This window comes from Cadophora gregata, assembly GCF_030347475.1.
Source record: "Cadophora gregata isolate MNR1 chromosome Unknown scaffold_8, whole genome shotgun sequence".
Lineage (NCBI taxonomy): Eukaryota > Fungi > Ascomycota > Leotiomycetes > Helotiales > Ploettnerulaceae > Cadophora > Cadophora gregata.
In genome coordinates, this window is record NW_026695931.1 from 1,060,746 (window position 1) to 1,084,631 (window position 23,886).

Here is a 23,886-nt window from a genome sequence, read left to right on the forward strand (position 1 = left end):
CGCCTAGACGAAACCCCACTAGGCTAAAAGCTGTTGCATCGCGTTGAGGCGGTAGCTCTCCCTCCTCTCCATCAACTCTGCATGATTTCCGCTATCAACAATCTGACCACCCTCAACAACGAAGATTACATCCGCTCTCTGTACAGTATGAAGGCGATGCGTGATGGCTAGAACCGTCGTCCCCCGGGCCGCTTCTTCTAGTCCGCGTTGAAGAGCCTCCTCGCTAGCTGCATCCAGAGCGCTAGTGCTCTCGTCAAGGAGAAGCAAACGAGGGCGACGTACAAGAGCGCGTGCGATAGCAAGGCGCTGTCGTTGTCCTCCTGAGAACCGTGACGACGCGGAAGCTCCACATTCAGTATCGTAGCCATCAGGAAGTGCAGCGATCACGTCGTGAATATTGGCAAGGCGGCATGCCTCTTCAATCTCAGCATCAGTAGCTTCATGTCCTGGTGGAGCTCCCAGCGCCACGTTGAAACGGACAGTGCCGTCGAACAGAGCAGGATCCTGGGGGACTATGGCCATGGTTTCACGGAAGGCAAGCGGTAGATGAGAGATATCCCGTCCGTCGATGAAAACCTGACCCTCAGTTGAGGAGTACAGTCTCTGTACGAGATTCATAATCGTCGACTTCCCGGCTCCTGAGGGTCCCACGAGTCCACAAAACTTGTTCGGGGGCAGTGTGAACGTTACGCTGTCCAGGATTGTGACGTCAGGGCGATTTGGGTACGCAAACGAAACGTTCTTGAAAGCAACGCTGGAGCCGCCGCGGGATGGGTTGACTGCGCAATTACTTGTCTTTATATCCGCTTCCAAGTCATCGCTGGTCTTTGCCGGATCATGCGCATCCCCGGTATGGGTACTAGATCCCAAATTGACAACCGTCATGACCCGAGATAATGCAAGTCGTGCGCGAGAGAATTCGGGGGCCAGCGAGAACATGCTGCTCCAAAGTTGCGCGCTTGTCAACATCGCTACTAGGATAATGAGGAAGTCTGTTTGTGTGTACTGTCCTTTCATGATGAGTTGCGAACCCCACCTATTTGCAACAAGGAATCAGTATTTGCCAATCAGTAGATTTTGTCACATCCCGCAGAAAACTGCATACTGCCGAGACAGTAAAGAAGGGAGGGGAACAGGCTTGCCTAGGACGTACCAGTAAGCTAAAGCGTTTACAAAGATGCCCGCCGAGTAGGAAATGGCAAGGAAGACATTGGTCACCACCGAGGCGCGCACCACCTGCTTCTCTGGAGGAAGTAGCAGGCGAATAAATGATTCCATGTATTCTTGTTCCAGAGAGAGTACTGCGACTGTTTTTATCGACTGAATGGCCTCGGTAGCAAGCGATGTTGCTGTGGAAAACGCTTTACGATGGCGCTCTTCGTAGCGGGCAAGCATCCGGAGTTGCATAAATCCAGCGCCCAAAAGTATCGGGACGGTGGTGAGACATACCAAGGCAATCTTCCACGCAAAGATATGCGATACGACGATGGAGATCAACACATTCATGCAAACGGCAAAGATTGTTCCAAAGGTTGATCCCGAGAATGCACCTACTGCCACGCTGTCTTTTGTGATGACACCAAGCAAGCTAGTTGGGTCTCTGCCATCCGACTGGTGCCAGTTCAGAGTTTGCTCAAGAAGCGACCGAAACGAGAGGACGCGGAGGTTGTAGAGTAGTCTTTCGGCAATGGTACCAAACCCAAACCAGGCGAGGAAGTTCGCGACTAATTCCACACCCGCCAACATGAAGTACAGACCAGCAAACAGACGACCCATGGACCGGATCTTCTCGATGGTGCTCTCACATGGGTTCAGGGCGCGGACTGTGAAGCCGAAGATGACACCAGCACCAGTGAACGTGGCTCCGACGAAAACGGCTGCAACCATTGCGATCGTGAACCATCCAAGCGATGGTCGGATGAGGGAAGCGACGCCTCGCAAGACGGATCTGAAGGGCTTGACGACATCTAGCTCAGAGTCCTTAGCCTCTTCCTTCTGTGTCTTCTGGTCAGCAACGGGAGTCTTCTCATCGGTTTGCTGCTTGCCGGGTCCTTCATCCTGTGTGGTCTCAAGGCTTTGGTCCCCTCGGAGGGTTGACGCATCAATTGAGTCACCCGAGATAGACCCTCCACCAGGCTGGCTGGCAGCTCCTAGAGTTTGCAATTTGGCCATTCGAGCAAATTCACTTTGCTCCTGGGCCATGAGCTCAGCGTACGTTCCCTGCTCAATGACACGGCCAGCCTGCATCACGATGATGTTGTTGGCATTACGAATCGTCGAGAGTCGGTGAGCAATAGAAATAACAGTACGTCGCTCAGCCGCCGCACGCTCTACTGAGATCTGAATCTTTTTTTCGCTGACCGAATCCAGAGAAGCTGTTGCTTCATCGAGCACAAGAATTTCCGGGTCGCGGATCAAGGCTCGAGCAAGTGCGATCCTCTGTCTTTGACCTCCACTCAAGCGCGAACCACTAGGGCCAGCTGATGTGCCATATCCTGACTCCAGGCGCTCGATGAAGGTTGCTGCATCGGCCTGCTCAGCAGCGTGACGAACTAGCTCTGCGATCTCTGCTAGCTCCGGTCCCAGAGACGACATGGCAGAAAACGCGTCCCTGCCTTTACTTTTGTCTACGAGGCTAGCGAGCGTCGGGCTGTTCAGGAATGGCTTGAGATGTTCATGGGCAGGCTTGGACGAGTTGACGAGGCCAAGAGCAATATTCTCCAAGACACTGCGGTCGAGAAGAGACGGTTCTTGCTGGACGAAACTAATGAAGCTTCGGACTGACCGAACGTTGAGATTTCGTAGGTCGTAGCCGTCCATCTCGACGTGCCCTTCGGTCGGATCATGCAGACGAGCCATGAGAGCTGCTATCGTAGACTTCCCACTTCCTGACAATCCCACAATCGCAGTATACGTCCCTGCAGGGAAGTCCAGTTGCACCTGTTGCAAAGCTGGGTGTCCGGCCCGGGAAGGAAATTCGAATGATACATTGCGGAAGGCAATCGACTTAGCAGTGCTTGAAGGGAGAACCAGTCCTTCATTGGAGGTGCCATCGATGGCGGAGGGCGTCGATATATCCTCTTGGAGTCTCTCATATGCGCTGATGGCGGCGCCGAGAAACGGGAGCGTCGGTGCGATTCCTCCCAGCATTACACACGCGTCGACAAGCAAATAAACAATAGAGAATATCTGTCCCACACTTGCACTGCCATCCTGCTTGGCTACCGACTCTGCGATCCGAATGCTTCCCTGCCAAAACGCCAGTGCATTTCCCGAATAGGCGATAAAGTAAAGCAGCCCCGTCTGGAGAGCAGCGATCGATGCTTTGGTGGTTGCAAATTTCTTTGCCTTGGCCATGTGAGATGCGAACTTCGCTTCCAGCCGAGTGGCAGCTCCGAAAGTCTGAACCACAGCAATATGGGACAACGCCTCAGATGCAATGGATGATGCCGCAGAGGTCTCTCTGATCTGGTGTACCACATATTTCCCAAGATATTTGCCGCCCAGAATGCCTGAAACAAGGAAAGCTGGAAGCATGCACACCAAAATGCCAGCGAGACGAGGCTGCTGGGAGAAGGCAATAATGAAAACTGTTACAAAAAAGCTAAGTGTTGTGAGGACATTTCCAACCTTCTCTGACGTCCCTGCCTGGACCGCGGTGATGTCCCCATTCAGTCGACTTGAAACTTGGCCAGCAGCTCCACGCGCGTCAAAGAACGCCGGGGGCTGGCGGAGTAGAGCGGAAACATATCGAGTACGCAATCGTTGCGCCAGGCGTTGGCTGATGATATTCCAACATGTCAAGTGACTGTAGATGAGGACGAGCGAGATGGCACCAATCCAAGCCGTCTGGATCACTTTGTCGTTGATCGTCGACTGATACTGAAACGGGTCGACAGCTGCGGAGCTATCACTGTCAGCAGCACAAGTAGCACTGTTGAAGTTGTCGATGAGCTGGCCAAAGAGAACACCCATCAGAGGAAAGGGAATGCCAGCACCGACCGCGGCAAGAGTGCCACAGATAATGAGTGCAACATCTATCCATGAGGGCTGAGCTGCGAAGAGCAGTTCGAAGTACGCAAAGTATCTCTTGAAAGACTGCAGATTCAATTAATATCAAAACTCATTCGCTCCAACAGTTGTTTCGACTCACTGATAGTCTGCTAGACTTCTTAGGCGAAGCACTGATGCTCTGACTGCTGGACGTTTTCTCAGACATCTGCAACTCTCTGCAGCTGGAAAGCCTTTTGACGATTTCCTCTCTACTCTAGCAGCTATATCACTTACTTTTTGCCTACAACCTCAGGGCGAGAACAGTATAAAGGATCTGGAGGGTTTTGACGGCATGAGTTTTTGGTTTGCAAGCCAGCCATACATTCGCGACAAAAAGAACCAGGGCATGATCGGCGCCCATTTCCCAACCACGATATAGTACATACGGACCGGCTTATCTCAGGATCTGATAAAATCGACCCGCTGTTGCCAAAGCATTCCGAGTGGAGAAGGTGGAGCAGGGGCGGGTCAGTACAGGGAGGAGAGCCAACAGGGAAGAATCTTTCATTATCTAATCAGATTGTCGATCAACATGGCCGAAAGAAAAAGTATAAGATGAGTCTACTGCCAAGTGTCTTGGGATTGACACATCTGCAGCTTCCAAGACGTCCCTCTCCGTAAGTGGCGCCATGCCCGGTGTCGGACAGAAATGACAAGGAAGAATTTTATCTAATCAGATCTAGAGTTTGTTCTGGGAAGACAATTTCCTTGGCTCTCCATTCAAAATACAGTAGCTCTCGAATACCGGAACCGACCTTGGCTTTCTCAGGAGTTAGAAATTGGGCCAAAAGTTTACACTGTCTCATCCCCAAGACTTTGCGATCATCGCCGAGTTTACAAATGCAGTCCAGACGTGTCAATACTCCCCGATGATCTGTCTTCTGCAGTATGGGCAAGCTCCAACTCCCAGCACTGTGAGAGCCGGAGAAAGGAATTGCTCTAGATCGTCCGACTGGCAGCTCAGTCTGCATTGTCCACATGCACGAGTCTCCAGACAGTCCTGCCGAACTCTCCCCGGAGAAGGCTAGTGACGGCACACGGAAGCCATAACGGGAAGGCGTCTCTTGGCCACACTTGGCGAGTGGGATGATGGCAGTGGCCCGTGGGCTAGTATCATTTGACATCGTTTCGCTGTTGGATGGGATAGCGCTTTCGAGGGATGCGCCAGTCAAGCAAATCCAGAGCTGTGCAAGTGGTGACGATAACAGCTTCGTGCGACCAAGAGACTAATTGGTAAAGATCGTCAACAAAAGCAAAGGTGGGAATTCACCGATCAGTACATATCGTTCTATTGGTCAAGGTTGCACTAATCTCTTGTACTTCGAATACCTGAAGCCCGCGCTCTAAAAGATTTCCCACGGGCGAAGGTATCATTTATTGCCAACTACTTTGATCCGCTTTCTTGTTCTAGCCAATCACTCCTAGCTATTCGATACTCCACTTCGCCCTCCTCAATACCAGGCGGCGGAGTCGGGTATACATTATGGAATGTTCGAATATATTTCATCCCACACGAAGCCATTGCTGCCTGCGAACCCTTGTTGATCGCCATCGCGTCGCCCGAAATCTGCTCCACCCCCAAGTCCTGGAATGCATGTCGGAATAACTCGCGCGTTGCCTCCTTCGCAAATCCTCGTCCCCAGAACTTCGGCAAGAGCTTCAGGCCAAAGACGACGTTCTTCGTGTCGACTTGTGGCGGCGAACTCAGGTCTGGTGTCTCGCCAGCTGCCAGTACCCACCAGCCTACAAACTCGCTCCCGTGGTAGCCAGCCCACGTTCCCAGCCCATGAACTGCCAGACCGAGCATACAATTGAGGCCTATCTCGGAATCAGTGGCGCTCAGTGGCTTTCCGTAGCCGATGTACTTCATAACGGCCGGATCGGAGTCCAGCTGAAAGAGGTCGTCCTTGTTTTGTGGTGTGAGAGGAACTAGCTCGAGGCGCTTTGTCCGGAGAGATTGTTGAATCGAAGCAGGGGAGGTTTTGGAAGGCATCTTGAAAGGTATTGCGTATGCTGTAGTGTATGTGGAACAACATAAGTTTCTCATGTCTGGCACTTACCTTGCTCTTTATATAGTCGTCAGTATACTCGCCTATCGGACGAGGGTGGGAGCTTTGCCTTGGAGCAGAAGCTGTCGATCAGTTGGCGGACGTCAGGATCAGTGAATAGCCTCATGTCAAGCAGTCTGGGCGATGGGGGTAGTCAACAGAAGTCGGACACTTGGCTCTGGGACAGAAAGCCAAGGTCCATTTCAAGCCTTGATCTCCGACTGCCTCGCAGCACGAGGCTCGGCAGTTCGGCTCTTGTCATCATCATGCTGGCTTGGATTCGAGGGTCGACACAAGGTTATCATGTCTGCAGAGTGTCGAGGTTTAGCTCTGACTACCACGAGGTGAGGTGCGCTTGCGTAGGGGAATGGACAACCTCCAGGATTGACTGTACATGGGCTCAGAATGCAAGAGGAGTTCAGTCGTTGAATTGCCGCGCCGCGCCAGCATACAACCACAAGAAGATTTCCCAGCTGGTTGCTATGATGAAATTTCTCTTTGTTGATTTCGAGTCAGTGGTTTCTCGCGTAGCAAAAGAAAGTACGAGGAGAAGATTGCACTGCTCATAAGGGCAGTAAAGTTTTCTTCTTCCACGAAGTCTTCTCCGCTGCGGTTCATTTGTCAGGAGTATATCTTCAGCAAGGGCCTCGTCACTCATTGCCAGAAACAAAACAGTACGTCTTGGCGAGCAAGGTCTTGTGGCTGCCGCCAATGCTTGGCGGTCCATTTATTCGTTGACTTGTGCAGTTACGAGCATCCACTATGCTTTTTCCGCAATTGATCCCCACTGGCTAGAGATTACTTTTGGGTTCAGATCTTATCTAATCTTATCACACGGACGGCAAGAACTGCGCTGCTGATCTGGACTTCCTTTTTCTTTACCGCTCCTGCGGCCGCTACCAACAGCCAAGTCTCTTCCTCTCAAATATGGGACCACTAGGTCCATTGCCAGGACGGCCGATGCAGGAGTCTGCATTTGTGCATACATCCGATCAGAAGAGGTTAAGTTCTCCTGTTCTGCTCTTTAAAGTTCAGATTCCATCACCATCTTCCTCCATCATTAACTGATCGCCCAGCCCTTTGGCATATACAATATCCATTGGAAAAGAAATGGCAGTTATGGACAAGCTGCAAGGTCGCCAGACAACTGGTGAAGTCGAGCCAACTTCAGATGTCGCGCACGTCAATGGCGATATTGAAACTTCTCCAGCACCAGAAATTGCTTCCGATGACAAGAAAGCAGGTGCCAATTTTGCCGACTATCAGACCAAAGAAGAACTGCCAACAGAGGATGCCCAACCAGGTGTCCAGAAGATAGAGGCTGTAACGCTCGCTTGGACCAAAAAGTCACTTGCTGGTCTCTTATGCCTGTTAGTACTCCTAAGCCTACTCTCTTGTCATAGACTCAGAGAATATATTGCTAACATGAAGTCTTCTAAGCATTTGGCTCTTGTTCTTGACCAATGGAATGAGGCTGTCGATTCTATACACCTTGGCCCCATATGTCACAAGTGAATTCCAATCTCACTCACTTACCACGACAATTGACATAGTTGCATCTTCGATGTCCGCTGCAACATATATTCCTGTAGCAAAGATGCTCGACGTTTGGGGTCGAGCCGAAGGTTTCCTCGTAATGGTCTTTTGTGCTACACTGGGTCTTATCTTGATGGCCGTGTCACAAAACTTGGCGACGTTTTGTGCTGCGCAGGTACGTTTGACCACAGATTCTGAGCCATGCAAGTTCTACGACTAATTGAATCCTTCTAGCTCTTCTACTCTGTTGGATTTTCTGGCCTCATCTACATCGTTTGTGTTTTGGCAGCAGATGCTACGAACCTCCGAAACAGAGGTCTTGCCTTTGGTAGGGCCCGCTATTTCCGCATTCATGGTCTTCTAGAGACCTGTCTTGTGCACTTCCCACCACGTTCAAGATTTGGCAATGGCTAACTCCTCTGTTACTTTCAAAGCATTCACCAGTTCTCCTTATATGATAACGGCATTTGCAGGCTCCAAAGCTGCTGCGGGCTTTCTGGCGAATGTGAGCTGGCGCTGGGGTTTCGGATGTTTCGCTCTCATTGTACCTGTTGTCACAACTCCGCTTTATCTGGTCCTTAGGCTCAACCTTCGCAAGGCCATGAAGGAAGGCTTGTGGGAGGAGAAGAAGAGTGGTCGCACCGTCTCACAACAAATCAAGTATTTCTTCATAGAATTTGACAGTAAGTGCGGGGAGGTGTAGGGATGTTTCTTCTTCAACATCCCAGAGCTAACACTGTTTTGTAGTTCCCGGAGTTGTTCTACTTGCTGGAGGTGTTGTCGTCTTTTTGCTGCCATTCACGCTTGCCTACTCAGCACCCCAAGGCTGGAAAACCCCCTATATCATCGCCATGGTCATAACAGGTTTTGTCACACTGGTACTCTTCGGCTTCTACCAAGCCTACCTGGCGCCATCACCGTTCATTAATAACAAATTTTTGACGAACAGGACGGTGGTAGCTGCGTGTCTCATTGATCTGACATACCAGATGTCCTATAATTGCTGGGCCACCTACTTCACATCGTTCCTTCAAGTAGTAACAAATGTAGGGCCAGCAGAAGCAGGATATATCGGCAGTACATTCCAAGTCGTCTCGGGAGTCCTGCTTTTCTTCGTCGGCTACCTGATCCGCCGCACTGGTCGCTTCAGGTGGCTCTTCTACTGGGCCGTTCCTCTCTATGTCTTTGCTCTGGGCCTGATGATCCACTTCCGCAGCCCCAATGGCAAAGTCGGCTATTTGATCATGTGTGAGATTTTCATCTCGATGGGAGGAGCAGTCTTTATTCTCTGCATGCAGCTCGCTGTCCTCGCAGCAGTCGACCACCAGCACGTTGCTGCCGCACTAGCAATCCTGTTCGTCTCGGGCGGTTTTGGTGCTGCTATAGGAAGTGCAATCAGCGGAGCAATTTGGACGAACACCTTCGCGGGCGGTCTGGTCAAGTATCTCCCCGAATCGGCCTTACCCGACTTGATGACTATCTATGGCAGCTTGCCCGTCCAGCTCAGCTATCCGGTTGGAAGCGCAGAACGTTTGGGCATTCAAAAGGCATATGGGTATGCACAGACTAGGATGCTGGCTACTGGTACCGGCATCATGAGCTTGTCATTTATTTGGATGTTTTTGATGAAGAATCTCAAGGTTTCGGAGATGTCGCAGACCAAAGGTGTCGTGTTTTGAGCGAGGTTCCATACTCGCTGGAAAGATATATGATGCAATATAGTTGAGAGGTCGACATAGGGGGAGAATAATGGGAGTGGCGGGATGGGGAAGAAGGATAGGACGAAGAAATCGAATGCAATACAGAACGTCGTACAAGCTTCCTACGTGATTCGTGTCTGTGTTACCATCCGAGTGTCTCTTAAAGTTTTGATTCACACTATTCCCATCCAGACTTTGCAGTCAGACTAAATGTCTCCCACCTAACCCCATCTTCGACACTTTTCCAGGCAATGTCTTCAAGTATCGCAACTTTACTCCATCCCCTGATCAGTGAGCGCCAGTAACAGGCCTCTGAAGCTTCAGAGAGCAGTCCTCTGTCTGCTACTAGCTCCCTCTGCCGTTCCGCAATCCCCTCAGCAATAATAGGATGCGCCCTCAACCACATCACTGTCTGCTCTAAGTCTGCCCAGTCCGGGTCAACAAAAACGACGTTGGCTTGCGAAGGCGGGTAAGAATGCGTCCATCTTGGGTTGGGCCCTGCCCCAACTTTCGAGTTGGCGGACGGGGAAAAGGGCAGGGTTGAGGAGAAGAGAGGTCGCATTAGGTGCGTAGTATGCATCAGGTAGCTAGGTGGAGGGGTGATGATGATCGACTTGCAGGCTCTAGGAAAATAGGCGAGTTATTAATTACTCACTTGAAGTGTTCGTAGAAGACTATAAGGCATGTCATGACAAAGAAAGAAGGCGCTCGCAAGGGGAATCAGTGGGCTCTCCTGTTACCTACTGGTGGAAGGGGAGTCGGCCAGAGTAGGTTATGCCCTAAACGCTTGTCAATACGTACACAATCCATCTAAATCAGAGCAGTTTGCAAACCTCCGTATAGACGATATACTTGTATTTGCAGAAGTCCTCAATTTTGATGGAGTTGTTAGCTCCTTTCGAGTTCGACTCCCATTCTAACCCTTCTACATCCGCCCACTCTTTTTCTTTCGTGGCGGCAAGTAAATGCGGTCTCAAGGCCGTATTGCCAATCGAGTTGAACCAAGCAGTACCCCTCCACACAACCTTATCTATCTTCTGCTCCCAGGCCGTTTCCTTCTCAACATTCTCAATTCTGGAAAGGGCTTCGTCCATAGTGCCAATAAAAGGGAGGGGCCAAGACCAAAAACTGAAATGTGGCATAATCCAATAGTTTCCCAGCATTTTTGGATCGCGGGAGAAGGACCAGCTGTTTTGCCGGGGGTTGTCGATGATGGAGTAGGTGAAGATTGTATCAGGCAGAGGCGTTGGAGATGTGGTTATTGCACGATGGATTTGACGTAAGACGGCATCTCGTTCCTGTGGAATTGTTTAGTACTGATATAATGTCTTGTGCGATAGTCTACTTGCGTATAACATCTGTCGAGAGGCTCGACTGTCTGCAGAGATGATATAGAGCTGGCGGGACGCATCAGCCCATGATTAACCTTCCCACTAGGGTGATGCCGAACCTTTCCATCTTTTATTCTCCCTTGGACCAGACCTTGATAGTTCTGTGGCTCCCTCACAAGCTTAAAAGGACCCCGCGCGACGGCATCGTCGATTTCCTTGGTAAGGCCAGGAAACGTAGCTCTGCATTGCGCTTCATTTAACGCACGATTCTCAAATAGTGCCTGCGAAGGATACTTCGCGCCCAACAACGACATAAAGCTTGAGATTCCAAAGGCCGGGTTCAACAGAACTGAAGCATAGTAAAGAACAATCACGGCTGAAACAACCAGTGCTGTTCTGACAGTTTTCTTCCGCGAAAGTATCATACTTCGCAATCCTCAACAACAGGCAGTTCCCGTTGCACGAGGGCGAGCATAATGAATGATTGAAGAGAGAGAAAAGAGGCCGACGAGTGAGTTGATAAGAATGGTAAATTGTGGGAAATTTGTACGGATACTTCGTCACTTCGCGTGGGTGAGCTTGTTTTTGGAGAGCAATTTCACCGGCTAAAATCCCACAAATGGGGGATGCAGCCCACTCAAGATGACACGTCTTGCCTACCTGCACGTTTCTGCGACGTTCTGAGGTAAATGAAGTTCATACTCGCCTGCACCAGGATATTCCGGATACCAATTACCAGATACCTTTAGTGTAGTGAGTTGGCGATTTCCTGGAGAGATCGCTATCGCTCTCCGCTGTCAAGGCCAGAAGCTTGGCCTCGAGGCGTAACAGGGACTTTGCCAAGTACGGCCAAAATTCTTCGAATGACATCCATTGTTCTCCCTTCTTGGGCAGCAGCGAGACCACCAGGCTGGGAGGCAGGTACTACTTACTAATAAGCTCCGGTCTCATAAGTGAAATGTAATTTATTTCCCCTGTAGAAAGAAGGTTGTTTGCTCAGTTCATGCTCCCCCAATGGTCGTCCGAGACTTGATGAAATCATCCACCGGTCTCATCACGCGAACTGCTTCGCCATTCACGCACTCGAAAGTCCCAACAGCTGCTTCTTTGGCTTCCCGTCGTCGACACTGACCAGATTCGATTCGGTGTAGATTACGATATCCTAGACTCTAAACTCTCGATCTCGCCGTCCAATAATTTGTCGGAAGAACCGCTCACATTCTGTGTGGTACTACCATCCAAGGAACGAGTGAATTGGCGTGAATTGGCGAAGTGTAATTACACTCTATATAATGTCTGAGCAAAACAAATCGCAAAAAAAGCATGTCAGCTTCACCACTTTCAAAGCCAAAAAGAAAATATTTCATCGCGGAGCAAGACAAGACTTTTAAATCAGACATAATTGGTATCTGGCCTGTGCATAGCATGCCACATCGGCCCAATAGCATACGAGGCTATGAGCAGAGCAAAACAGCAAGTACGAACTAGGAAAGTCTTAGAGGAAGTCCCTCAAGCGCTTGAGAGGGGTTCTTGACATCATCTCGCCAGCCTGGCTGTTTGGCATTCTCTCACAACGCATACACGTAACCAGGCGCACTCAGAAACCTGGAAACAGTGATTAGTTCATCGCATCATATTCATTACCGCAAAGCTATGCCTTTGACCCCCACCCCAATTCATCAACAGAGCAGAAGTGCCCATGCATTCCAGGTCACCCATCTCTAACCAGCTAATATCAGTCCCCAATCCTGACACCCACAGCCCCAAATGGTATCAACTCTAGCACCAGTGCTCGCTGGATCAATGAAGATCTAGGCATCTCCCTTGAAAATATCCGGCCAGCACTTCTCCTTGGGCCACAGCTTCTGGTCGTGCGTCTCGGCGTGGACTTCGAGTTGCTTGAGGTTGGTATTGACGATTTCCTTGCGGCAGTTGGCACACTATTTTGCACCATGATCAGTCTGCTGCTCTCTCGTACGTCGACTCTCAATCCTTCGTTCACTCCTCACGCCCTGTCTCTACACTCCGAGAGTATGCCCCGGCTTCCGACTTGGAGAGTCCATCTATCTGGATCGGAGGCTGATGAGTGGGGATATCGTTGACCTGAGGGTGATCAAGGCTTCAGGAGGTCTGTCTGGAGGTAGTTACCAGACTTGTTGGCTTGGGAGCCTTGACTGGGAGACCATTTGCCTTGACGGGGGCGCGGGTTCCTGCTGCCTCGGCCTTGCGGTGCTCGCGCTGGATCTGTTTTCATGGAACCCAATCAGCGCCTTTTCTTCTCTGGTACTTTCGCCGTCCACTTCCACTGCACGAGACTCTCTGCCCAGCCTTGTCCTATCTCCAGACAATGGGCTGGTATCACCTCACTCCATGTCACACCAGGGAAACTCACCTTCATCTTCTTGGAAACAGGCATATTTGTGGTTGTCTGGCTGTATTGATGGGTTGAGGTGTGTCTTGCACGCAAGTTCTGCCTTGTTATCTGTTTGGTGGCGGGGGTTCGCAAGGCGAGGAGGTCGGCGCATTGAGAATTTCTCACCAGGTGAGGCAGAGCCAGGGTCCTATTTAAGCTTATCTTAGTGAGGTGATCGGCTAATCTTCGGCCTCCCGGTCCTCATGGGAGGAGGGTCCAACTCAAGTATGCATTCTACCTTAATGATTTGAGGTTAAGGTAGATGAATTTAGACTTCCGGATCATCTTTAATTAGCTTACAAGAGCTCCATGTCGGATAGCGAGTGCTTCTATGGCTGCGTCCAAACTGATGTCTCCGAACAAACCAGATACCAAGACACCGCAGCTGCACTTCTTTGTAGGGGCGATCTTGGACGACACATCTGTTACTAATCTCAATCGCTACAATTATGCCACACTTAGACTATATCTCATGTTAATGTTACACTGCTCTGTCATCATATCGTTCCATTGTCGCAGAAGCTGCCAGCTCATACCTACTCAGTACTCGCTCAGTCTGAGTTTCTTTCCAATCTCCCTCCTTCTCGCGTTGACCGTTGCCCGCTCAGATGGTTTAGTAGAACCATCATCTAAGCCCTCGCCCCGAGCTTTCAAAGCTTGAAGCAACATTCCTGCGTCAAAGAACCCATCTGCAAAAGTCAGTATCACCCGACACCGCCTTCCGGAATAACGAGTGGACTTACATCCTCCCAAACCCTCATCGTCGCTCACAGTTGCACTCTCGTCCGCCGGTGTCATGGTTCCTGGCGTCCTCTTGCCAGGTTCGTGGGCTTTGATCACTCTACCTCTGGACTTGAGTCTGCTACCTGGCTTAGGCCTGGTTGCGCTGGCCTCACGGACGCGGCTTGCTTTGGGGCTTGTGCCCCTGCGCTGAGTCAGGCGTAGCACTCGTCTGATCTCAAGCAAGTAACTTTCTAGGGCATCGACGAATCGCTTGGTTTGTCTGTGCTTACTACTGGCGCAGATGCTGATGCCTTCGTCCTTGATGATGTAGCCGATACCGAAACCATCGCCGGATGTCGGCCCGAAACCAAAGTGTCGCAGCGAGGGATTGCCGCAGTTCGAGGTTGAGATGATAGTGTTGTTCAATTTATCCCATCCACTGTCGGCAAAGAGGAGAGGCATGTTGTGGCTCTGCCCCCGCGATGGCGAGGAGTTACCACGAACGCGATTCCCGTTGGAGCGCACGGAATGGGCCTCGTCTCCATCGACGGACATCAAGGAATTCCTACCTGGGCTACCAACGACTGAAGCAGGATCCCTATCAGAGCTACCATCGACAGGGCTCGAGTAGCCATTACTGCTCATTCCAGTGCTACTCGCAGCCTCGGCCCCATCTTCATCAAGCGCCTTCTGCCACACGCTGAAGAGTGCGTAAAGATGCCGATCGCAGCCTTGGGCCTTGGCACACTCTCTGGTATTCGCTGTGTGTTGTTGACATGCTTTTCGGAGAGCATCAACTTTCTGTTGCGGCGGGTTCTCTGCCCAAAACGTTTGCACGAAATCAACCGACTCGGCAGTAACAGATCGGACTGCCTCGGTACGGCCATGGAGATACACCTTCGTCATTGCTGGTTCATAGGTGCATTCCACACGGCCGTACAAACCATAGTATGCAGCTTGGAAGGCCATCTGGACGAACGCATCAGGGGAGAAGCCCATGCCAGTCATGAAGTTCTTGCCGTACGCAGCAAAATCCAAGGTTGCAAATTCGTTTTGCTGAATGAGATCGGCAAGGCGGGTTTCAGCAAACCTAAGAGCAATGCTGAGCTCGGGAACCATGTCCCATTCCAACTTGTGGGGTGTAGTGCTGACATCACCGAAGCTGTCTGGGTCTCGCTTGGATGGATCGGGGCTTGTCGATGCCCAAAGGCTTGGAGCCTGTCCGTTGATCGTGCGAGCAAACCGAAGAATGGTATCCGTGTAGAGGTCGCTTGCGAAACGAAGGACCGTGTGACCGTCAACTCCAGTGTGCTCGAAATTGATACCTGCACTGCCGTTCTTGCACACAATTATCTGTAACTTGTCGTACCATCGATTAGTGCATGTCCCGATTTGAACACCCTTCTCGACTTGACTGGTTCCGCATAACATGTTGCCACAAAGCTCGGCCCCGGAAGCTGGTTCGGTGTAATCCAAGCATAGAATGAATAATGCAGAGTCTACTATTCCAAGACAATCGGCATTATTAGACCCCTCATCTCTGGTCATCACATCTCTCAGCCCAGACCAGACCTTCCGGTTTTCTGTGCTGAGAACACCGAGAGCACCTTTGGCTGCTTCCTGGATTGGTGTTTGCTGGGCATCGTCAACGATAGTTTGTAGGTTTATCGACAGATCTTTCTCTGTCATGATCAGATCTGAGTTATCGTCAAGAACGTCAAACCAGTAGAATTGGCCATGACAGAGTACAACAATGTGCTTGGCATCAGGATCTTGACCGATATGGCAGCCATTTTCTGTGGGGACGCGAGCTGTTCCAAACAATCTCGAGTATTGGTACATGCAGAGAGGCTGTCCCCTGACAGTATCAGGTGGCAGCTCTTCCTTCCTTACCGCGCGGACAAATGACAATGCAGACACCACCAAGGAGGCAGCGCGGGTGACTTGATTGTTCCTTGCAGGCGTTGGGTCATCCTCGAGTAAAAAGAATGGGTTCAAGTTCAGGACGACAGGGTTGTCGAAGTTGAGGTAAGAATCGTACCCTTCCTCATGTTAACATACATCAGTCGTAGTGACCTGCACGACTTACAAAATTGCTCGATGTAGCTCGTCTTCCCAGTGGCATACTTCTTCAGTCTCTCCTGTAGCTCCGGGCCCTCAGACTTGAGGAACTCCTCTACTGCTTGTTGAGTTTCGGCGTATTCCCTGGGACTCTGAAGTGGCTTCAGTGCGGCAAGATACTTTGATGTACTCCCCTCCAGTTCTGGTATTGGCAATTTCGGAAGCTTGTCCTGGGCTGCAAATGTGATACCAGCCTTGAGCTTAGGCTGATCGCTCGCCAGAGGGTTCTTTTGGTCTTTGGTATACTCATCAGCGGCCTTCTTTGCGCCATCGTGAGAGCGACCTGAGTCGTTGGCGGTCTGAGGATTGCCGGGTTCAGCCAACGACTCATTTAAAGATTTCGGCATCGTAAAAGTACGAACGGCTGTGTGGAAAGAAGGCATCTCGGTCAGCTTCGTGATTTATGCGTAGAGTGGTGAGATGGATGTGCTGATATTCAAACCGCGTAGGGCTGTGCGGTAGAAGTAGTGACAGTCTTGAAGGTAATAGGATGGCATCCCACTGGAAGGAAGGGTTTGCTTTTCCTGTGAAGAGTAGGACAACAAGGAAGAAAAGCAAAGACATAGATAGCAGCCGGGAGGCTTTGATTATATCTGGGGTACAGCATGTAGAGCGTGGTGGGTATTTGCCCCGCATGATTGATGCTGCAGAATCCCATCCATCCATAGACTGAACTCTCTAGCCGGCCAGATGGCCCATGGAGGAGAGTATCCACACCCGCACACTAGCTGGGGGATGTTGCCGAGCTAATATCAAGGTCCGCAGCACCGAGTTTTGAAACTTGAGCGAAATCTGCACACCAAGGGAACACAAGAGAGCATGCGTACCTTTCTGAGGTGGCTAAAGGGGGGATCACCTGGAAAATCGCCCCGAGAGGGTCCGCAGCGTGCTTAAATCTTCCGACGGTGTGACCCTCTAAGGACTGTGCCAGCAGGAGCTGTGGGTGCGGTGCCGATGTTGGACAGCAGGTACTGTAAGTATGGATGCTGGTTTCCAGTCTGGCACCCCGGTACAATACTGTATGACAAACAATACTGAGCCGAGTAGAAGGCGATATGGTAAGGTTATCAGCACATGTGAAAGCGACAAAGACAGGAACTCAGAAAGGCTGCAGTACAGACAGTAGCAGTCATGAAAAGCTTGAGTTGCGCCAATGGGAAGGCTAAGCCATTCGGACAAGAGGATGTTTGGGCGCACCTTTTTGCCGGAGGCGAAGGCAGTGGACTGGAGTAGTGTAGTGTAGTGTAGTCTTGACAGCGGGAGATGCAGGTGCGTGTGGAGCCGGGCTCACTCCAGGTTAGGTAAGTACTGGGCTGGGCACCTTAGAGACAGACGTACCTTATTATTAGGTACGTTACGAGCAATTACCTGTTCCCTTGGTAGGATGATACGGGCGCTGCTGGGATCGGTTGTTGAGTTGAGTGCGTATCACCTGGCCTGGCCTGTGGTGCATTCCTCGAGGAGAGAGACCAAGGTCAACTCACTACCCTAAAGGTAAGGTACTGGAGGGACAGCGAAGGCCGGGACGAACAAAACACAGAAAATAGACGACTGGTACTGTAGATGAAGTGTGTGTCCTGGTGGTCCCGGATAAGATAGAGTGGAGTCGGTAGCTAAGGTATGTACGAAGGGTACCTACTACCTAGGTAGTGATGTGATGTTTCTGACATTGCCGAACTGCTCGCTCTTGTCGCTCTTGTCGCATGTCATCCAGTGTCACCGGTCGAGTCCGATGACGCTGTGCCGAGCTCGCCCGCCCACCCCCAGACACCCAGACAGGCCCACTACATACATAATTTACATACAGTAGTACAGCCGTTTCAGGGAAAACGAGCGAGCTTCCGTTCCTCCGGTACAATATCAAAGTGTTTGTGATCATTTCACTTCATCTCCTTTCGTCGTCTTACAGATGGCCGCCAGACTGCTAGCCTGGCCTGGCCTGCGTGATGATTGTCTATTTGGTTCTACCTTACCTGGTACCTTATCGAATCACAGGTGCAGGCTTCGTTCTCCGAAACACATTTTTATGCATGATGCTTCTTTGGGCCATATTACTTCTCGTCGTCCACTCGACTACAGAGGTTTCTAGGCCAAACTACCTCTTAGATTCCGTAGAATTTAGCACTCACTGCGCGACAGTGACTAAAGGTTCGTCGGACCGCCTTAGGACGGTTTCCTTCCTCGAGGACAGTCCTGGACGATAGGAAATTACTACTTAGATGCTTTGCACTGCACACGAGCTACATTCCTTTTGATCAAGTGCTCCTCTTAAACTACCCCTAGTTATACCTTACACATTGACTTTACAAACCGAACTTTTCTTAAATCGACCGATTTAGGTACTCCTGAGAATAGGAAGTGAGTGTTAATCTTAAACAAAAGGTATCGAGTATTTAAGTACGGTAAGGATAAGTCGAGGTTTATTCCTCTATGAAGAAGGAAGGAGCTGTTACCTTTCAAGTAAAGGTATAGCCGTCCCTAAAAAAAGGACTGTTCCGAGACAGTCTGAGCAACGTTCTCTCAATCAAGGAATAATCTCGTGGGATATCCGTCAGGGGACTGTCCATTTGCATCTGCCTTTGCCTTTAAGGTAGCCATACAGTTCGTCGCATTCAACACAGAGCGTTTGGCAGGCGTGAAAGCCTTGGTATTCTTACTACCGCCGAGCTCGTCGCTGTACTTTTCTGCGTGAAGGTGGCGATGAAGAAGGTGGTGGGAAAAAAGTGTAATAACCAATTACTAGTGCGGATGATGAAAGTTCTTCCCAACAATTTGACACTGTCAGGAAATGGCACTTTGCAAGGTGTCAGAGGAGCAAGGGGGAGCAGGTGAACAGCAGCTTCTCGCATTTCCTGTAACCAGTGTACTAGAACAGCCCATTCTGAACAAAGAATTGGATCGCAAGAGGAAGTCGTGGCATTGCTGCAACAAGCACTTTCAAGGGGTTCCGCATCGAAGGAGCAGATCTTCAGGAGAACAGCCTCGAGACTCATCCTTAGGCGACGTGTAGTTATTGCTGAGGGATGGACTGGGACAGACGCTAGGCTTGCAGATGCAGCCGCTTGGTTTGTCTCCTGGGACGTATGAGGCCTGATACTTGGGTCCAGAGCCATTCCCCAGATATGAAAGCTAGCTCACTCTGGAGGTAGAACATGGACAGGATACCATCTACGCAGACTTTGTCGGCCTGCTCTATCGTCATGTCACCTAAAACCAAAGGTCAGATACACCATTCCTAATCTTGGCTGAAATAAGGTCTTGCCTTGTACCTCCATGGACAAAGCTCGGCCTAGTAGGCCCACGAAGGAAAATAAACGTATCCTTAGACATCTTGCTTTTCCAAAGATTGAATGAGATCGGCGCTGAATGCTAAGGCGAGATAAAGGGAATATCTTTGAACGAGCTGACACCTTTCGGGCTGTATAGCGAGGTCGTCACCGTGCCCGGGTAGCCCCCAGAGTAGAGGAGATTGCAAAGCGGTCCTCCAAGAATCACTGAGAACAAGTTGACAATACTCTTTTGCAATAATGTGACCAAGACCAGTATCTTAACTCGAGAGGGACAATTCTTGAACGTTGTCGGTCAAAGTTGATGTGGCATAACACACCATACGTCGAATCCCAATGTCCAAAGAGCTCCACAGAAAGGCCCAAAGCTTTTGCAAGTGGTTGAGAGAGCGCGTGAAATGCAGAACTGCCTACTCCTAGGTTTGCACAATAGTATACGCACACATTACGATAAGTAATGGAAACATTTACACCGAAGGCGCCCGCCGCCCAGGTTCAATTATGTTGGGCTATCTCGGGCGACGGGGTTTCGAGACCTTCGCGACGACCATTTGAGAAAGAGGTACACTGCTCCCAGACACGATGCCCAACGAGAGCAATCTAGGCAGCGTCACAGTAGGGAATTCCCGTCAGTCTCTATGCAACCATAATCTAATACCAGGCGTGAGGGTCGGCGCCGGAACAATCTGATGATACACATCGGCCATCTGTACGACCAAAACAGCCAACATGTATTTTTAACAACAGATACTTTGTGAACAGTTGAGTAGTATAGTCAACTATTGAACTTCCTGACGCTTGTCAACGAACACTAGAAGAGGTGGTAAGCGGAGTGGGTGATATGTAAGGTCAAAGCAATCCATGAACCACAGTCCAAAATCCGAGACTGATACTGGCAGCAGATGCGATCAAGAACGACTCATAGTACAGGTATAACCTTCGGCACAACCCACCAATCATGATATCCCTTCCCAGAGTTTGGTATCTCCACCTTTAGCTTCACCTTCCCGCCCTCTCCATCCTCTCCTGCAGCTTCGACAGCTTTCTTCACCGTGGCAATCGTAATGCTTGTGAAGATACAAGCTTTCAGACAAGCCTTGATTTTGCTTATCCAGGCATCGTGGGATCCTTGGGAGAATGACTCCTTAGCTGTCAATTTGCTGAGGACTTCAAATCCCTTCTTTGCTCCCAGAGCTGATTCACTGGCGAACTTGAGCAGTTCAAGAGTTGATGTTTCGGGTTGAGTGACGTATCTGGTGAACTCGTCGAATGGCGGCACTTCTGGAAGACCAATACCATGGAATGGCTTCATTCGCACCTCGTATCTCATGTTGTCGTCGCTATATGGCCTTGGAGGTGTTCTTATTAGGGACAGGCGGCTGAGAACTGTGAATAAACACGATAAGGCATCAGAGAATCCGTACGTAGCAGCAGCTTCCGTTGAGGAGAAATTGATAAAGCTCAGAGAGTTCATAAATTCCGGATGTTTAGCTGCTGCTGTTTGGGAATTCTGCAGGGATGCTCTTAAGCTCCGCACAACGAAACCTCTAATTCGCTCGAGGTGACGACTTCGCGTCTTTGTTAGGTACTGCACGTACCAGTACATTCCTGCGAGCTCATCCGGTTGATAAGTTTCGAGCTCGAACCCCAATTGAACTAGCCATTCCATCAGTCTCAGCTTGTAGAAGTACGACCAAGACGATAGTGGAAAAGAGTAGATGGGTTCACTCGAAATTTCTGGATCCACGATCGGTTGCTCTTTGGTGAACTCCCGGAGCTCAACATCCAATTCTTCGGCATCCATCTGGAGGTTATCCCAATCAACGATCGTGTGGCAGAAGGTGCGCCGTATCCTACATCTATTCTGGCATATTGTTCTCATAATGTCCAAGTACGAGCCAGCTGCGCGAGACCGGAAGATTTCCATGCGAGCAGCCATGTGATGTCTCGGATCATGAGGTACCTCAATCTCATCGTTGAGTCGGTCTAGGAGTTGGTCCGAGGGCAGTACAGTTGAAGCAAGATCGTCATCCAGAACATGCCGGATAGAAAATGCCCCCAGAATGACCATCTCTGCAAAAATGTAGTGCTGTAGCAAAGTTCTTACATAAACCGACGGTTGGGGTTTTCGAGCCTGGAAGAGGAACACAAAGTTCTAATTTCTGTGAGTGCAGATACCAATGTCCCGAGATGAAGCTTACCAGAAGACTATGACTGTCGTAGTACTTCAACACTTCTACCGCTACAGACGCGTCCAAGCAAAGTCTTTCCAAATGCTCGAAAGCGGTATCTTGACCGACCTCTACGATCGGTCGCGGCGGGACAGTACTCGCTAGCTTTCTCTGTATCTTGATACTAAATGATGATGGGAAAGGCTTTCCAAAAGGAAGAGTCGATTTGAGATCTGGTACAAATGCCAAAAGGTCTGACCACAACTGCTTTGGATTTTCTGATGTTCTACTATCGGCAGCTTCCACCGCTTGAAGGAACTGTAGCCGGAACTTCAGTCGGCATTCCAATGATTTCCTAAGCACTGGTTCAATGTGCTTGGCTTCTGCAATCAGGTCGATGGTTTCAGCAAGAAAGCCAACGATTGCTTCATGATCGATTTCCTCGAGGAGGTTCTGATGAAAAGTGTGAGTGACAAAGTCCTCCTCCTGTGCATCTCATTAGCAAAAGTATATGTGATCTAGAGCTATGCACATGCCTCGTATGTATGCTCCGACTTGACCCGATTGTTGACGTAGTAGCAAGTTTTGATGAGGCCAAGACAATAGGCCCTCAATATCTGGAGAGTAACAGGTTCATCTTCCCAAGTCTCACGCCGGTCAAAGTAGGTCTGATCGAGATTTAGTGGGCACGGCGATAGGATCCTGTCAATATACAAGCTAGTGAAAATAGTTTGCGCGAGAGGGTGGCCCATGTGCCATGCCATCTATAATCTTAGCAATGTCCTGCCCCTATTCGAGACGGAACATACCTCATGACACATTAGTTGATCGATTATGCCAATGATCTCCTCTGGGAGCAAGACTTGATCAAAGTCAAACTCGTCTTCCATAGTCTCTCCAGGTTCGAGGTAGCCGCTGTCCATCTTTCGGTCCATGATCTGCCAGCCTCAGCACCAGGTCGCCGCTCTCCAAACTGCTTCAGACTCACCTCCAACGCGCCAACAGACTCGAAGAGTGTGAAGAACGGATCTTTGACGAGCTGGCCAAGGTCGAGCTCTGTGAAGCTCTGTCAACACGTGATTGCAAATATGGGTTTACCACTGCAAGAACCTACGCTGAGCCGCATGAGCGAACTGTTTTGTAATTTCCATAGAGACCACTCCTTTGCTTTTCAACTTCGGTGCAGCTGGTGGATCAGGCTCGAATGCTGTAAATGGATTGATCGGCATCTCATTTTGGTCGTCGATGGCAAGGTTCGCGGCTTCTGTCAAGTAGTAAGCCAAGGGAGTCAAATTCTTGAGTGCGAATGGCTTCGTACCATGAGCGATGGCAGACACGCCATTGCTGTGCATGTTTGCGGTGCTGCAATATTCTCGAAGCGGCGTACTTCACAGGTACAGTCGGATGTTCACCGCAAGCCCGGCCAGCCTAGAGATGTCTGAAATCAGAAGTTCTCGCTTGAGCGTTCGGTGCTAAAGGCTCATGGAGTATCGAGCAGCTGGGTTTGGAAAGGCTTTCGAGCACTTTTGAGCAGTGCATCAAGTCAGCATTTCAAAAAGGCAAACCTGGTGCTATCCCGAAGAATTCGGCATTAACATAGAAGTTTGCTAACCTAGCTGGAGGACCATTTGGGCGTTTCGGCTTCAATGCAATCGAGGAAGGCGCACATGCACCAGAACCTCAACGCATTTCGCACAAGCTGGCAAGCAGAGGACGAGTCAGATTCACGTTGTTTTCAGTTACCCCAAAAGTAGATGCAGAGTCCCAACACTGGTAGGGGTTCGAAAGCGGCATTTAAGAAGTCTAGGGAGTTCAACCATGTGCTCTTCACTGGTTCAAAGAAGGTCAGGGGCCTCAGCTGCAACTAACTTCGACCGGATTTTTGAATTGCTGGGCTTGTCGTCCTCAAATAATACAATTGTACAATCCACTATCACTGTCTGTCCTCCACGACCAGCGCTCTAGCCCACCCAGCCACTCACCCGCCAAATCCCATGCCATTGATGTGCAATTGGCAGTCTACGACTGGGAGCCAGCGTCTGCCATCGAAGCAGCGTTTGCCTCTGCGACGCTCTTGCTCTCGCCTTGCTTGCCGTTCTGCATTCAATGAATTGTCAGCCATTGCCCTTTGTCGTATATGTCCGTCCCCGGAGACATCACTCACATTCCACTTGGCAAACTTCAACTCCATCTCTCCTCTTCTCTCTGCCTGTAGTCTCTTGTCATCCTTCAAGCTGCGTCGGACGACTCGTGCTGCCACCGAAAGGTACTTGTTGTAGCTGTTGAAAGATTTGTCAGTCCCAGCTCCTGGCAACCGCGCAGCGGCTCAATCGAGGATAGATTCGGCTTCAATGGCAATGGAACGTACGTGAGACCTGACGCTTTCCACGCGAATGTCATTTTGAATGATTGGAGGTTGTGAGAGTGTGTTAGCGGTTGATGTGGTTTGGAGCAGTGGTTGCTTCTGATGCTCGGGCGGGATCGAATTTCAAGCATGCCGAGA

At 50.2% G+C, this 23,886-nt stretch overlaps 8 protein-coding genes across 8 annotated transcripts; 1 reads left to right on the top strand and 7 right to left on the bottom strand.

The window, feature by feature from the left end:
- Window positions 1-18: 18 nt before the first annotated feature.
- Window positions 19-4,219, bottom strand: ONS95_013881 (uncharacterized protein; the record flags this gene model as incomplete). The annotated part of the gene is made up of 3 exons (XM_058507530.1): window positions 19-1,036; window positions 1,154-4,098; window positions 4,154-4,219. The coding sequence occupies 3 exons, from the start codon at window positions 4,217-4,219 to the stop codon at window positions 19-21; spliced, it is 4,029 nt and encodes a 1,342-aa protein (XP_058356699.1).
- A 1,218-nt stretch (window positions 4,220-5,437) lies between these two features.
- ONS95_013882 (uncharacterized protein) lies at window positions 5,438-6,046 on the bottom strand (the record flags this gene model as incomplete). Its single annotated transcript, XM_058507531.1, has 1 exon — window positions 5,438-6,046. The coding sequence occupies one exon, from the start codon at window positions 6,044-6,046 to the stop codon at window positions 5,438-5,440; it is 609 nt and encodes a 202-aa protein (XP_058356700.1).
- Window positions 6,047-7,220: 1,174 nt separating this feature from the next.
- On the top strand, window positions 7,221-9,316 carry ONS95_013883 (uncharacterized protein; the record flags this gene model as incomplete). Its single annotated transcript, XM_058507532.1, has 5 exons — window positions 7,221-7,471; window positions 7,542-7,812; window positions 7,872-7,965; window positions 8,072-8,320; window positions 8,385-9,316. The coding sequence occupies 5 exons, from the start codon at window positions 7,221-7,223 to the stop codon at window positions 9,314-9,316; spliced, it is 1,797 nt and encodes a 598-aa protein (XP_058356701.1).
- Window positions 9,317-9,472: 156 nt separating this feature from the next.
- ONS95_013884 (uncharacterized protein) lies at window positions 9,473-11,225 on the bottom strand. Its single transcript, XM_058507533.1, has 5 exons — window positions 10,788-11,225; window positions 10,687-10,734; window positions 10,171-10,635; window positions 10,082-10,116; window positions 9,473-9,960 (listed from the first exon to the last, which is right to left on the bottom strand). The coding sequence occupies exons 1-5, from the start codon at window positions 11,091-11,093 to the stop codon at window positions 9,516-9,518; spliced, it is 1,299 nt and encodes a 432-aa protein (XP_058356702.1). The 5' UTR covers window positions 11,094-11,225; the 3' UTR covers window positions 9,473-9,515.
- A 1,254-nt stretch (window positions 11,226-12,479) lies between these two features.
- On the bottom strand, window positions 12,480-13,084 carry ONS95_013885 (uncharacterized protein; the record flags this gene model as incomplete). Its single annotated transcript, XM_058507534.1, has 3 exons — window positions 12,480-12,608; window positions 12,817-12,912; window positions 13,061-13,084. The coding sequence occupies 3 exons, from the start codon at window positions 13,082-13,084 to the stop codon at window positions 12,480-12,482; spliced, it is 249 nt and encodes an 82-aa protein (XP_058356703.1).
- A 537-nt stretch (window positions 13,085-13,621) lies between these two features.
- ONS95_013886 (uncharacterized protein) lies at window positions 13,622-16,272 on the bottom strand (the record flags this gene model as incomplete). The annotated part of the gene is made up of 3 exons (XM_058507535.1): window positions 13,622-13,770; window positions 13,825-15,846; window positions 15,894-16,272. The coding sequence occupies 3 exons, from the start codon at window positions 16,270-16,272 to the stop codon at window positions 13,622-13,624; spliced, it is 2,550 nt and encodes an 849-aa protein (XP_058356704.1).
- Window positions 16,273-20,131: 3,859 nt separating this feature from the next.
- On the bottom strand, window positions 20,132-22,735 carry ONS95_013887 (uncharacterized protein; the record flags this gene model as incomplete). The annotated part of the gene is made up of 7 exons (XM_058507536.1): window positions 20,132-21,367; window positions 21,414-21,869; window positions 21,920-22,147; window positions 22,193-22,321; window positions 22,372-22,439; window positions 22,498-22,647; window positions 22,702-22,735. 7 exons carry the CDS (start codon window positions 22,733-22,735, stop codon window positions 20,132-20,134), a joined length of 2,301 nt encoding a protein of 766 aa, XP_058356705.1.
- Window positions 22,736-23,402: 667 nt separating this feature from the next.
- On the bottom strand, window positions 23,403-23,783 carry ONS95_013888 (uncharacterized protein; the record flags this gene model as incomplete). The annotated part of the gene is made up of 3 exons (XM_058507537.1): window positions 23,403-23,480; window positions 23,548-23,662; window positions 23,752-23,783. 3 exons carry the CDS (start codon window positions 23,781-23,783, stop codon window positions 23,403-23,405), a joined length of 225 nt encoding a protein of 74 aa, XP_058356706.1.
- Window positions 23,784-23,886: the final 103 nt, after the last annotated feature.